The sequence below is a fragment of the Coturnix japonica genome, chromosome 12 (assembly GCF_001577835.2).
Source record: "Coturnix japonica isolate 7356 chromosome 12, Coturnix japonica 2.1, whole genome shotgun sequence".
Taxonomy (NCBI): Eukaryota; Metazoa; Chordata; class Aves; order Galliformes; family Phasianidae; genus Coturnix; species Coturnix japonica.
This window is the reverse complement of record NC_029527.1, coordinates 4,390,424-4,402,929: the sequence shown is the minus strand read 5'-3', so window position 1 is coordinate 4,402,929 and position 12,506 is coordinate 4,390,424. Positions and strand designations below refer to the sequence as shown.

General features: G+C 42.2%; 1 protein-coding gene across 3 annotated transcripts in view; it reads left to right on the top strand.

The window, feature by feature from the left end:
• PHF2 (PHD finger protein 2) overlaps positions 1 to 12,506 on the top strand; it is a 74,206-nt gene that overhangs the window by 37,490 nt on the left and 24,210 nt on the right. For all 3 annotated transcript variants that reach the window (XM_015874750.2, XM_015874751.2, XM_015874752.2), the window contains exons 3-6: positions 2,040 to 2,125; positions 6,927 to 7,041; positions 10,573 to 10,733; positions 12,282 to 12,423. In XM_015874750.2, the coding sequence (XP_015730236.1) occupies positions 2,040 to 2,125; positions 6,927 to 7,041; positions 10,573 to 10,733; positions 12,282 to 12,423 (504 nt within the window). The remainder of the gene's footprint in view (positions 1 to 2,039; positions 2,126 to 6,926; positions 7,042 to 10,572; positions 10,734 to 12,281; positions 12,424 to 12,506) is intronic.

Below are 12,506 nucleotides of genomic sequence, written 5' to 3'. Positions count from 1 at the left end.
TTGTTCAAAAGCCACGTTGTAGCTGAAAAAGTTGAATGCATCCTTTACAGGATCACTCGAGTCTGAGGACAGTTATTTTTACTCTTCCATTTTGTTCTAGCTAAATATTTGTACTTGCTCTCAGAACAATAGCTCCCACCACACTGGAGCCTGTGCCCATTGCAGAGCTTTTCATACCTCCTCTGTAGCGATCCATGTGGTGCCCGAGGGTCTCATCTGCTTAGTTTAGCTAAATATAGACTTTTCAAGCCCTTGTACAGAGCCTAATCCATACCTTTACTAAGCTTGACAGGCTGAATCCAGTGACATAAGCAGCTGATGCAGCTTTATGTGTAGAGGAATCCCCTACATTCTGTTACTCTTGTTCTAATCTGCCAGGGTTTGTTTAAATTTCCTAGTGCTTAATCTGGAATTTCACTGCCTGTGCGTACTTGACTCTGAGGGCTGTGTTGTTGTCTGCAAACTTACTCTTCAGTTTTCTGTGCTGTCTGCCTGAGGAGGCCTGATTATTTTGTGTATTTTCAAGTAACTGTTTATTACGAAAAACATGAGACAAATCTGTGATTGCTTTTACGTGATTCAGAAATAGTTCACTGTTTATCAGATGTGCTGCTGTTTTGTTTGCAGGTTGCACTCACAGAAATGAGAATGAGGGTTGGTTGTTCCCACCTTTGCTCTTTGGTTTGGGAAGGGCTCGGTCCCATACTTGCAGTGGTGGCTGCAACACGATGATTGTCCACAAAGGTTTCTGGCAGAATCTTGCTTTGACAAAATATTTACAATGGTTACAGAAAAGGTTTATTTCTGTATCTTACTCTTTTTGGCTTTTTCCAGCTTGGTGGGGTTTTTGTGGATGCTGTTTTTCAAAAGCAAGATTTGTGGCTTGTAATCCTGATCCGTACAGTTATGCATCGCTGCATGACTTCAATTCAAAGTGGTTTCAAACCCACCTTTGTTAAAGACAGAGGGTCACAGTGTATTTTGTTACCTACCTCTGGATCAGAACAAGCCGCTAGAGCCCATGAATTCACTTTTCCTGTGCTCATCGCCAGCGGTGTGCAGGAGGGCTGAATGCTACTGCATATACGGAGCTGAAATTTCCATGGTACATGCCCGAACACTTTCCCTGGCAGAAGAAAAATGTTGGAGTGTTTTGCTGACTGAGGAGCCCCGAGAAGCATTTCAGGGTGTCAGGCAGAGAACTCCAAGGTGGCTGTGGTCACCAGGTGCTCTGCTTGGTTTCTGCAGGGGTTGGGGTCCCTTGTCTGGCTGAGCTCTGGTGGAGCTGTGACACAAGGGCTGCATCCCACAGCATCCAGCTTGCTGCAAGGGAGCAGAAGGAGTTTTCATACATTACAAAAATGTGCCTTTCAGTCTGGGCAGCTGCAGGCAGAACAAGCAGGAGCAGAATCCTGTTTGCTTTTCTTCCTCCTGAGAAACGGTGCCATTCCAGAGTTTGATTCTTTGGCTGGCTGCTCAGCACTTTGACTGCACATCTTATCTCGGATACTTCATTCCTTTGCAGTTTAGTTTTGTTTTTCCCCAGTGCTGTGCCCTGCCATTGCCTTGCACCCACACTGTGTGCCCACAGGCTGCACTGTATTCTTACGTATGTTGTGCCATCCAAAATAATCTCAGTGGGTGTTCCAGCAGCTGCCATGATACAGCCCATCCTCTTGGCAGCCAGCAGGGCTGTGATCGGTGTGTCTACTGTTTATTTTCATATACTGTAATGAGATGGAAACTACAGAAGCCTTACATAGGGCAGGAGTGCTCCAGTAGCCAGCAGCAATCCATACATGCCTGATAGTGCCCTTTGGACTGGTAGTTCTCAGCACTGCATCTCAAGCGTGGGCTGCAGAACACCTGCTCTGACTGTAGCAGCACAGCAGTACCTGGGCTTGGCTTTGGTATTACCATGTGTGGTCAGCATAGTAAGTGTACAGCTGATAGGATGGAGGGGTTTATTTCATTACCAATTGCTTGCTTGCCTGGAAATAGACTCAAGCTGATGTCTTATTTGTCTTTAAATCTTCCAGCTGCGTGGGTGTTGAAGAAGAGGAGGCACCAGATATTGACATCTATCATTGTCCAAATTGTGAGAAGACTCACGGGAAGTCTACTCGTAAGTACACTTGTTCAGATAGATAATAGCTTTTGTATGCTTAAAGAAAAGAAGGGGGTTGGGTTGGCTGGCTTGTTTTTTGTTACGTAAAGAGGCATTTCAGTAGTTTGTGTCATAAAAATCATGATTCAAAACATGATGTAAAAGAAAAAAATAAGATGCTGGGGGGGAAGAAATAGGGTTGGATTCTGGAGATGTGAGTTCTGCTCCCTGTCCCAATGGGCCTTGGGAGCATGTGAGCTAATACGAGCACCTCAGTGTTCTGCTTCAGTCCCAGACTGTGCAAGAAAATAACAGTTCCCTCCGTGAGCACTGAGAGGCACCTACTGCTGTGGACTAGAAAAACCCTACAGTGGCAACTAGCTCTAATACAGTGATTTTTTAAACTGCGTGGTGTTCTTTGTCTTTTGATGAGAAGAGTAAGAATCAATGTGTTCTGCTTGGCCTGGGTATAAAAGTGCAGCAATTTCAGCAGCAGTCCAAATTGTAGGATGCACCGAGGGTGCCAATTCTGGCTGTTATTTCACAGGCAAAAGTTCTCCTGAATAAAAGTGACAGTTGATCTCAGTGGGAGTTTTGTCTGGGAAAGAACTGTGGGATGTGTTTGCTTTTGGTCAGATTAATTTACAAATTCTTTCTATTGCACAATGGGGGGAAAAAATGAAGAAAAAAAAAAAAGAAACCAATTGCTGTAAAAGATTAAATGCTTTACTTGAAAGCCATTTATTGTAAATAAGCAACAGCGATGCACATTTCCCCACTACTCTGCAGTGTTACAGCCACACACAGAGGAAGAGCTCTGTGCTCATCTCCCAGGAGCACAGAACCGTAATGTTCCTTTTTAGTGAGAAATAAGGGATGGCTGGAAGCTGCTTTTTGCTCTGTTCAAACTCAGCAATACTGAAAATGACCAGTTATTTCTGCCCTGTCTTGAAAATTCAGGTTTAAAATGTTCCAAAGATAGAAGGGGGAAAACTCTGAAGTGTTTTGTGGTCAAAAAGTCAAATCATTTTTCTACTTTGGCTTTTCCAAACTGGAAACCTGAGCAACCTGCAGCCGCTCCATCTCCCACATGGTTTACTACAACTGTAGCACAAGCAGGGCACATATGAATTGGCCAAAAAGCCCTTGGGAGGCAAATTCACGATGGAATTCACAAAGTCAGTGAATCAGTCTGTTCTGATTGAATGAATCCGCCTTTCTAGGGTTTTGTTGGGAGATTCCTAACAAGAAACACAGGAAAACTGTCAAACAACCGCAAGTTATCTTAGAGGGAATAATTTGCCATTTTAGAATGGGTTGTGTTGAAAGGTGAGGTAGAACTGCAGATGGTGTGAGGATCTTGTTGGGCAGGACTGCTAGCCCCTGAGGGTTTTGCTTGGCGTTTGGATGTGCCGTGCTTTGATTTCTTCCACTTTGCTTTGAATTAGGCATGAGAGGCAGCGTGAGGAGTGAAAAATCAGACAGAAGTAGCCCAAGTCAGTAATCGGGAATTAAACATTAATCCTTTTAAAGACATAATCGTAGAATTCAAGAAATGGCAGTTCCAATAAAAAGATTACAAGTTTAATATACCAGTCAAGATGAGGAGAGTTAAACCAACCGCAGTTCTCTGATGGTCTAAGAAGGCTTTTGGCTATTTAATTCTTTTTACTCTAGATAGAATCTGACTTGGCAGTGTGTCTCTCCGTCACACTGTACAGCATAGAGAAGGTGGCTCTAGAACACTGCCGCTAGTTACAGCCTATCAGCGTGGTAGAAATGCAGAATGTGATGGCGTTCTCCGGTACATCAATACAAGTTTGTTTTCTCCCTGCAGAGGCACTAAGGAAAGTTAAATGATGTACAGGACCTATCATCAAAGTAGCAGTGTGTAAGGATTTTGGGAACATTTAAACGTTAGTTAATGATTGCCTTACCTTCCATTTTGGTGTAAGGTCACAGGATCCTCAAGCTGCATAGCAGTTTCCACCATTAACTAATGGAATCATGGATTCTGCTGAGAAAAATACGCTATTATCCTGTAGGCACCTCTTGTGGAGTGCAATAGGCTAGAAAAGTTGAAAGACCAATTACATGACAGCAGGAACAGCTTGACTTAATGCATTCATTCTGGCAGGCATTTGTATGCAGTACATCCTGCTCCACAGAGCTTGGGCTCTGCTGGGACTTCAGTGGGATGATCAGTTTCATTTGTTTATTAGCTGTTACAATATATGTTTAAACTAGTTATCTAGCAGTATCAGTTTTGTAATAAATAAGTGTTGTGCCAGAGCCGGTAGTTCACTGGTAGGATTTAATTACTGCAAGATTAGCAGAGGGAAACACAGACACCAATTGTCTGTTATGCAACTTGTCTGGATTTAAAAATATATGTGTATTTCTGGAACGTGCATTCCTCAATATATGTTTTCCAGATGTCAGATTTAAGAATCGTTTTCCTCCTCTTACATTTTTCCACTTTGCCAGTGTGGCTTTAGTGGCTACTATGTCAGAAAATTGCTTCCTGTCATATGACAGTTTAAGCCATTTCAGTTCAATGAAATTTGTAGGGTCTTTTCTTTGGGGAAAAAAAGAAATAAAAAAAATCGTATGCGTTCACAGAAACGGTTCTGACATCAATTAAATAAGATGCAAGTGCTTTGTTAAGACTCGACTTGTTTCATAGCACTGTCTAAGTTGTCTGCCTTGATTGCTGTCTGATTTGCAGCAGTGACAATCAGGATGCTGATTTGGAATCAGTGAAGTTCCATGCACGTGAGCAGAGCGATGCTAGGCTGAGTCTCCTCAAGTAGTTAAAGCCCTCAGTGTAAATCAATAGAGAACCATGAGGGTGCATCGAGGTATCCCTTCTTCACAAATACAGCTGAAAAAAACCATGCCTTTGAAGCTTGGAATTGCACACTTTGAGGCCATAGAAATGCATTCTCTCTTTCCTCGGAGGCGTTTTCTGTAGGAGAAGAGGGTTATGCTTTCCGAAGGTCAAATTTAGATCAGAAAGTTCTGCACAAAACTAAATCTGTAATCATTTAAGAGAGGAAAAAAAGAAAGGAAAAAAAATATAAAGTGCCCTTTCAGGCCAGAGCTCGTATTTGTAGCACATGTTAATGGCCTTTAATCCTTACTGAGGTCTTCTTGGTACAGATGAAACATAAAGAGAAGGGCTGTAAATGGGCCAAGTGCTGATGTTTGATGCCGTGGGATGGCCTCCAGCCGGCGGCTCGCTGCAATCCAGGGCTTTGGGTGCTGGCTGCTGGTGCTGTGCTGGAGGTGGATCCCAGCAGCACCAGAGGAAAGGCTCCCTGGTGCTTTGGGGGGAGTTGCAGTGTATTTCTCAACAGTGTGCGGATTTGCTGCTGTTATTTCTCAGTGTTCCATGCTATCTGAGACATAATAAAAGAACACGCTACTAATTTTCCATGTGACAAGCAGCACCTGTTTCACTGGGACTTGTGCTCTGAGTCCCAGTGCTGGATAGATCAGGGCAAGGGGAGGAGGCCGACACAGAGAGGGATAGAAGAGGAAGGTTTGGCATTCATGTAGGGCTTGCTTCCTTTGTTACCAGGAGCACTGAATTAATGCACTAAGCCTGAGAGTCATTAAGATAAAGAACTTGCAGCTTTAATGAATATATCCAGCTAGGCTGGAGAGCCGCATGGAACTAATAAAACCAGCATGCTTCGTGCAAAACCCGGGGTGGATTCCTCAGTAGATGTCTTTGCTTGAGTTATCCCAGGGTTGTGGTCAGGAAAACAAAGTTAGATTTTCCCAGACCTTTTGTCTTATAGTTGCAGCCTCCAGACTCCATTCTTAATAAAAAAGTACATTGAAATGTGTGTGTGCATGTGCAAAACGCAAGGAGAGTGCCATCCATGCATTGCTACTTGATTTAGGGGTTAGAGGTTGAGCTTCATGATATAAAAAAGTGGTAAAAAATAAAGCTGTGACATAAAAATTCTTCAAAGTGGCTTGAAATGATATGATTATATGTTTGAAACAAAACCATTTACTACAAGGAGCCTGCTCAGACTGTGGTAATAGGAACAGCTGAGCGAGATAGTGCTGACCAAGATAAAAACTGGACCAGTTTTTCTTGCTCTGTGTTAGCTGGCTGTTAAAGGCAAGGCAGAGCTACGCAGGCATCTGACTTGCTTATTTCAGCTGACCCTTTTTCCATGAGAAACTTGCCTATGTATCGCCAGCTGGGACCATAGTAAAGGGGCCTTCCATCTGATGGCCTCATTTCCAAGCCCAAGCCTTCCTGGCCTTTCAAAGCTTAGGAAGAAGTTCTAAATATTGCATTTGTGGTGCCTTTGCATTTTTTTTTCTTTTCCCTTTTATGTGAATGTTGTGTGCAGGGCATATTTCAAAGCCCAACCAAACTGATGTCAAATCTACCACTGCTGGACAGACCTTTAGATGAAGGTAATTTATAATGAATCTATTCATAAAGATCTATATGACATAGTAACAGAGCAGAAAAATGGCTTTCCAAGGGCTTTTGGTGTATGTCACAAGTACAAAATGTCCAGAGCCTGTGTTTGCATGAAGCCTGTGGAAGCTGTGCAGTTCAGTAATTATCCGTCTGGTTGCCCTTATGTTACAGAATGAGCACTGTTCAGTATGTAATGGATCTTCGGGCTACAGTATAACTGCTTAATGGTGAATTGAGAGCAGTATTAAAATTGGCACTGCACTGTAGTCGGGGCTCACCTAAGAAATGCTGTGATGCTTCATTCCTTTAAATGTCCTCATTTTCTCCTACTTAGCATTTGGTACTGTCCAAATGATTCTTTTTCAGTGAAAAAGAAAAGAAATTGGCATAAACACGATACTGGGCAGAGTACAGAGGTCAAGCCTGTTCAGAATGGAAGCCAAATCTTTATAAAGGAGCTTCGAAGTCGCACTTTTCCAAGGTAAGTTGTTCAGTGGCGTAACTAAGAGGTGTTCTAGTGGAAAACAGCTGCAGCCCATTCCGTGTGAAGCTGGCCTTGTTTCTCCCCAGAAGTAGTAGGTTGGACAGGGAGATGATGTTTAACCAAGTTGTTTTATTATGGATGTCTTGGGCTCTCCCCTTCTTTCATTTGTGCAGCAGTATTAAAATCTACTGTTGACTGAGTCCATCTACTGCAGATTTCAGTAGATGCTGGTATTTGTGGAGACAAGAACAAGAATGCGTTTGGCACCAACAACATAGGCTTGAATAAGAGACTAAGAAATATGTTGCATAGAATTCTCGAGTTCTCAAAATTAATACTAATGGCTTTGCTGAAGTCTCTCTCCATCTTGAAAAGAAGAACAATGACATCCTCAGTTGCTACAGTGATAAAGACTCCCTTATTTAGGGTAATGAATAGTGCTAATTGTTAGGTGGTGTGTTCCACACTTTATCAGACTGTTCCGCAGCCATTCGTAAGAGTGATGATTTTCCTCTCGTTCTTGAATGTAGGCCTTAGCCAAGTAAATTCTCAATTATTAATGACTGAAGATTTTAGAAGTATCTGCAGAGGCTGGTAAAATGTGCTTGGTAAACACACAATGGCTTTGTTTTAGAGAAGATTTAATTTCACATTTCTTTTCAGACAACGGTCACCAGGCTGGTTTAAAGGGAAGGCTGAAATACCCCAGCAGAGCATTGCAGTACTTACAGATGCATTTCATTTGATTCAGGACTGAGTAATTTCATCTGCTTGGCTATTTTTTTTTCAGGCCTGTTTTATTTTTGTCTTAGGTTTTGTTTCATTTTTTTTAACACAGGGCAGTTGGAAAGGTTGCAAAGCTGATTTCATGAAAAAAAAATCAGGGGTCAAGTTCTAGGCAGAATGATTTCAGTAACAAATCATGGCCTGGGAAACTGCAGGTGCTGGTGGCTTCTGTAACCAAAACCTTGGGTTTGTGCACAAAATCCAAACCAGCAATGTACCCTAAGAAGGCAAGGATCACATTTGGAATGACAAACTCCTTCCAGAGAAGATAGGAATTCTGCTTTATAGTGGATGTCTTCACTTCCCCAGTCACTCCAGGGAGATGTGTTCTCAGTTAATGCTTTCAGCACCTCAGTGATAGTTATACAGAATTGTATGGGATTTCTCCTCTAATTTAACAAAACAGGAATTTAACAACTCAGTATGTTGTGTTGTTTCCAAATAGTATTCTGTTTTTGTTTTGGTTTGATTCTTTGTTTGCCATTTACATGTGCGTATAAGTAAATCTGTGCTGCCAGATAAGAAAATCTCTACTGCCAAAACAGAGAGCAAGAAGAGTATGTAGTTCAGAGTCCCTGTGCAATGCAGGCTGCTGGCAATGGCACTTGTGGCATTAGCAAAATGGCTTTGTTGAGAAATTTCCTAAAGATAATGAGTGAAATGTGATGATGTTCACAAGAAAACTCAGCAGTAGCAGCCTGATGAATTGAAAAGGGGAATCTTGGTTTAAAGGCAGAAGCAGCGTTGCTGATTCATGGAACACAACACTCAGCTGTAACCAGTTGGTCCCTTGGTGGAGCTCAGATCAAAAGGAACCCTGAGGAAAGCAAACAAGAAAAAAGTTGGGTTCATGTTATTCAGCTCCTGAATTTTTAATGCCAAAAAAGAAGTGAAGTAGTAATAATAATAACTACGTTAAAGGACCTGATGCTGCCTTCCTGTGAGGTTCTCCCGAAGTTCACTTCTAGCTCTTTAACATTTCCAGCCTCAGTTCTTCGTGCTTGCATAAATATGGAGTGCTATGATCTATGCCAAGCCACAGGACATACCTGCCTTGCCCTCCTTTTTGGGAGCCGAGAATGTCAGCTGTAGTTCAGAACTGATGCAGAAGAGGGCAGTCATGTATTAGCCTTAAAGGTTCCCCGAGGTAATGCTTTTGGGGGTAAACGGGCAATGTTTCATTATTTCCCCTGGCCGCAGGAATATTTTCCCAGAGCCCAGCCTTGGCTTGGTTACCTGAGGTGGTGCAAAGAGAGACCTGCTGCATCTTTGCTAGAGCACACCCAGGGCTCTTCATCATTTACAGCCTCGTCATTTCTCACATTGAATTCAAAATGTTTTGCTCTTGAAAAGATGTAGGAGTTGGACTTGAAGCTCTTTTGAACTGAATGAGGGATCATTTGATAAACCTGCCCTTTGATTCGTCACTTTGAAGCTCTCTCAGTTGCTGGAAAATGATTTGCAGAATATTTCCTGAACCATTTATTTGACTACTTAAAAACGATTTGCCAAGTCTTTCCCAGGCAATTTATTTGAGATTATGCAACGTTTTAAATATTACCCTCTTTAAATTGAAATATTTAACACTAATTTCTTTGGCATTGATCATCGGTAACAAGACAGATTCCTGTAGTTAGGAAAATGGTCTCTCACCATGAGATGCTATTTCAGAAGTTTCCAGTAGTTGGTGCATTAGAGTTGAGTGAGCCAATTGCAGACGATTTTTCTGTGCCATATGCACTTTGTAACACATTGCTTTATGGCTTTTGTCTTACAAACCTACTTTGCATGTAACTGAGGTTCTGCAGATAGCTACCATCATCAACATGGTTCATAGGAATATGCCACCTAGGTACAAAGAGATCCAGGCTGTGGATTCCATCGCTTTCCATTATTTCTAGTCATGTAAATCTATTCAAGAAGAGTGCTGGATGCTGCTGAAGTATTGTTTATCATCTGCTCAGGGCAGGTCTCAGTGACAGCTTAGAGCACCAGGTAGCCTAATGCCACCTGGAAGACTACTGACTATTGGCTTTGCTGAACCCAAGACCTCAGGGTTTATTGTTTCTAGTGTTGCCTCTCTCAAAGATCACATTTTGACTGATTCCCCGAGGTGCTTTGTATATAGAATGCTTATTCCAGCAGGGATTTTGGTTTTTGAGAATTCTCCAAAGAATTGTTTTCCCTAAAAATAAATAAATAAATAAATAGTGTGTATATACATATATTCATAAATATGAACTTGTATGGTTCATGACCAATAAGATGTTTTGCCTCTGGTGGCATTGTATGTTCTGGTCTATCTGCATACCTTCAAGTTTCTATTTAGGGAATGCTTTTGATAGACTATGAATAAATGTAGCCCTTATTTGTTTGGGAAATCTAATGTTAAGAGGAGATGTGCATTCATGTACTGCTTACTCTTCAGTAGAGCAACCCACAGTGACATCAGAACATCATAGCATTTGTGTAGGAATGGATTTCTTTTTAAAAGACACATTCTTTAGCATTTGAATAAAATAATAGAGGTCCAAGCATATTCTGGATGTTCCAAAACAACAGAGACGCCCAACTGAACAAAATGTGTATCATGGAAGTTGGGAGTAAGGAGTTGCTTAGTGATGATGTCAGCTTCTTTTTGCCTACCCACACCCACAGTTTTTCCTTTCAGAAGCACAACGCAGAAGATGCCAGGCTCTTCATGGAAGCTCCTTGTCATTGAATCTATGTTTGCTTTTCTAGTGCTGAAGATATAGTAGTGAAAGTGCCAGGCAGCCAGTTAACAACAGAGTATTTAGAAGAAAATGGCTTCACAGAACCCATCCTGGTTCCCAAGAAGGATGGCCTGGGATTGTCTGTGCCTGCACCTACGTTCTATGTCAGTGATGTTGAAAACTATGTCGGTGAGTATCTGGGGCAGTGAAGATGTATTGTTAGAGCTCAGCTGCTTCCTTAAAATTGGTCCTGGTATTGGGGAAAAAAGCACCCTTCCTGGAACTGCTCTGCATTGGCTCTGGAGCCAGGCAGCCCTGCCCAGGCAGCTCCTCGAGTTAGTGCCATGTTGTGATATGAAGCCAAGGAGTACTTGGGAATGGGATGGGGGAGGGACCTTGGGACCATCCCTTGTGTTTGGATCAAGTTGATTCCCTCAGTAAAATGAAAGCAACTTGGGAGCACTGCTATAGGCAGGGTGGCAGCCAGCTACAGGTTAAACAACAACATATTTTGAATGCTGGCAGGTTGGCTGCTGCTACCTTCTAGCTTAGAGCCAGGGATATTTGCCCGTCTGGTTTCATGGAGAGCAATGAAGGGGAAGTTTGGGAAAAGGGGAGTGTAAGTGTGTTTTAGGACCAAATTAGGAAGGAGGTTATGCTATTGTGAAATACTGACATCACACCTTGAGCTATGCAGATTTTAAGATTCATTATATAATGGTAACTTGTAATTAGCAATTAATTCACAAGCTGAGACAAGAAACACAAGTGTACCTGAGAGTAAGACTGAGCCAGACTGCACTGTACTCCATAGCATTATATTAAGAGAACAGTCATTGTAGTATCAAGAAATTGCTTCCTTGGGCCAGCCCTTAATTGATTACTGCCGTCTCACTTTGTACTGAAGGAATTACTAGATTGAGACACCCATTCTGCAGAGGCAGTCCATTTCAGCACTTCTGCCACTTCACTTAGAGCTTTTTTTCATTGCTGCTGGTCATTTGCATTCATGCTGGCATCCTTCTGTCCCTAACTTGGGCAGGGTGTTGTGCTGCATCTTTCTGCAAGTCATCCCTTGACTCCCCCTGCTCCTTTGCAATGTTTGTATGCAGTGAGAATTCAAGACTCCTGCTTTTATTCTTATATCTGTCCCATTGCTTCTACAAGAAATATATTTTCCTTGCCCATCTGTTATATGTAGCAGATTTTGCTTGACCTCCGTGTTCCTCATGCGTCTGCTGGTGCTCTCTCAGCCTCTAGCTGAAATCATCCACCCTCCCAAAAGCGCTGTTAGGGAAGAGCTGAAGGGAAGAACATAGGCTACTTAATCTGAAGCTGGCACCAGATTTTAAAGTGAACAAAACAAATACACTCCTTATGTGGAGGTATAACCTCCATGGGATTGGTTGGCCTGCATGAGGTTTCACAGGCACTGTTCTGTAGTTTATTGCATTGGACCTAGAATGTCTTCTGAAAACAATCTAAATTAAGTAGCAGAGGACAAAACACCACCAATGAGATTGCCAAGTACGTTATTACTCTACTGGCATTTTAGGGGGAAATAAATAAATCTCCTAATGTGATTCATTTTAAAAGTAAAGCAATTACAGAGGCAAGAAATGTTGGAACATAGAAAAAAATGGGTTGTTTATAGAATTCTAGACATGTGAACTCACCCCCAGACATACAGAGTGGGACCATCATTCAGTCTCTCTTTATCATTACATTAATTTTTAGGACCGGAGAGAAGCGTTGATGTCACGGATGTCACCAAACAGAAGGATTGCAAGATGAAACTCAAGGAGTTTGTGGATTACTACTACAGTACCAACAGGAAGAGGGTGCTCAATGTGACCAACCTGGAGTTCTCAGACACCAGGTAACCCTTCTGTGCTGGTGGCTTCCCACCACTTTGTCCGTCTGTAGCCACTTCAGGCAAAGTGCAGAAATGAAAGTGCTGTA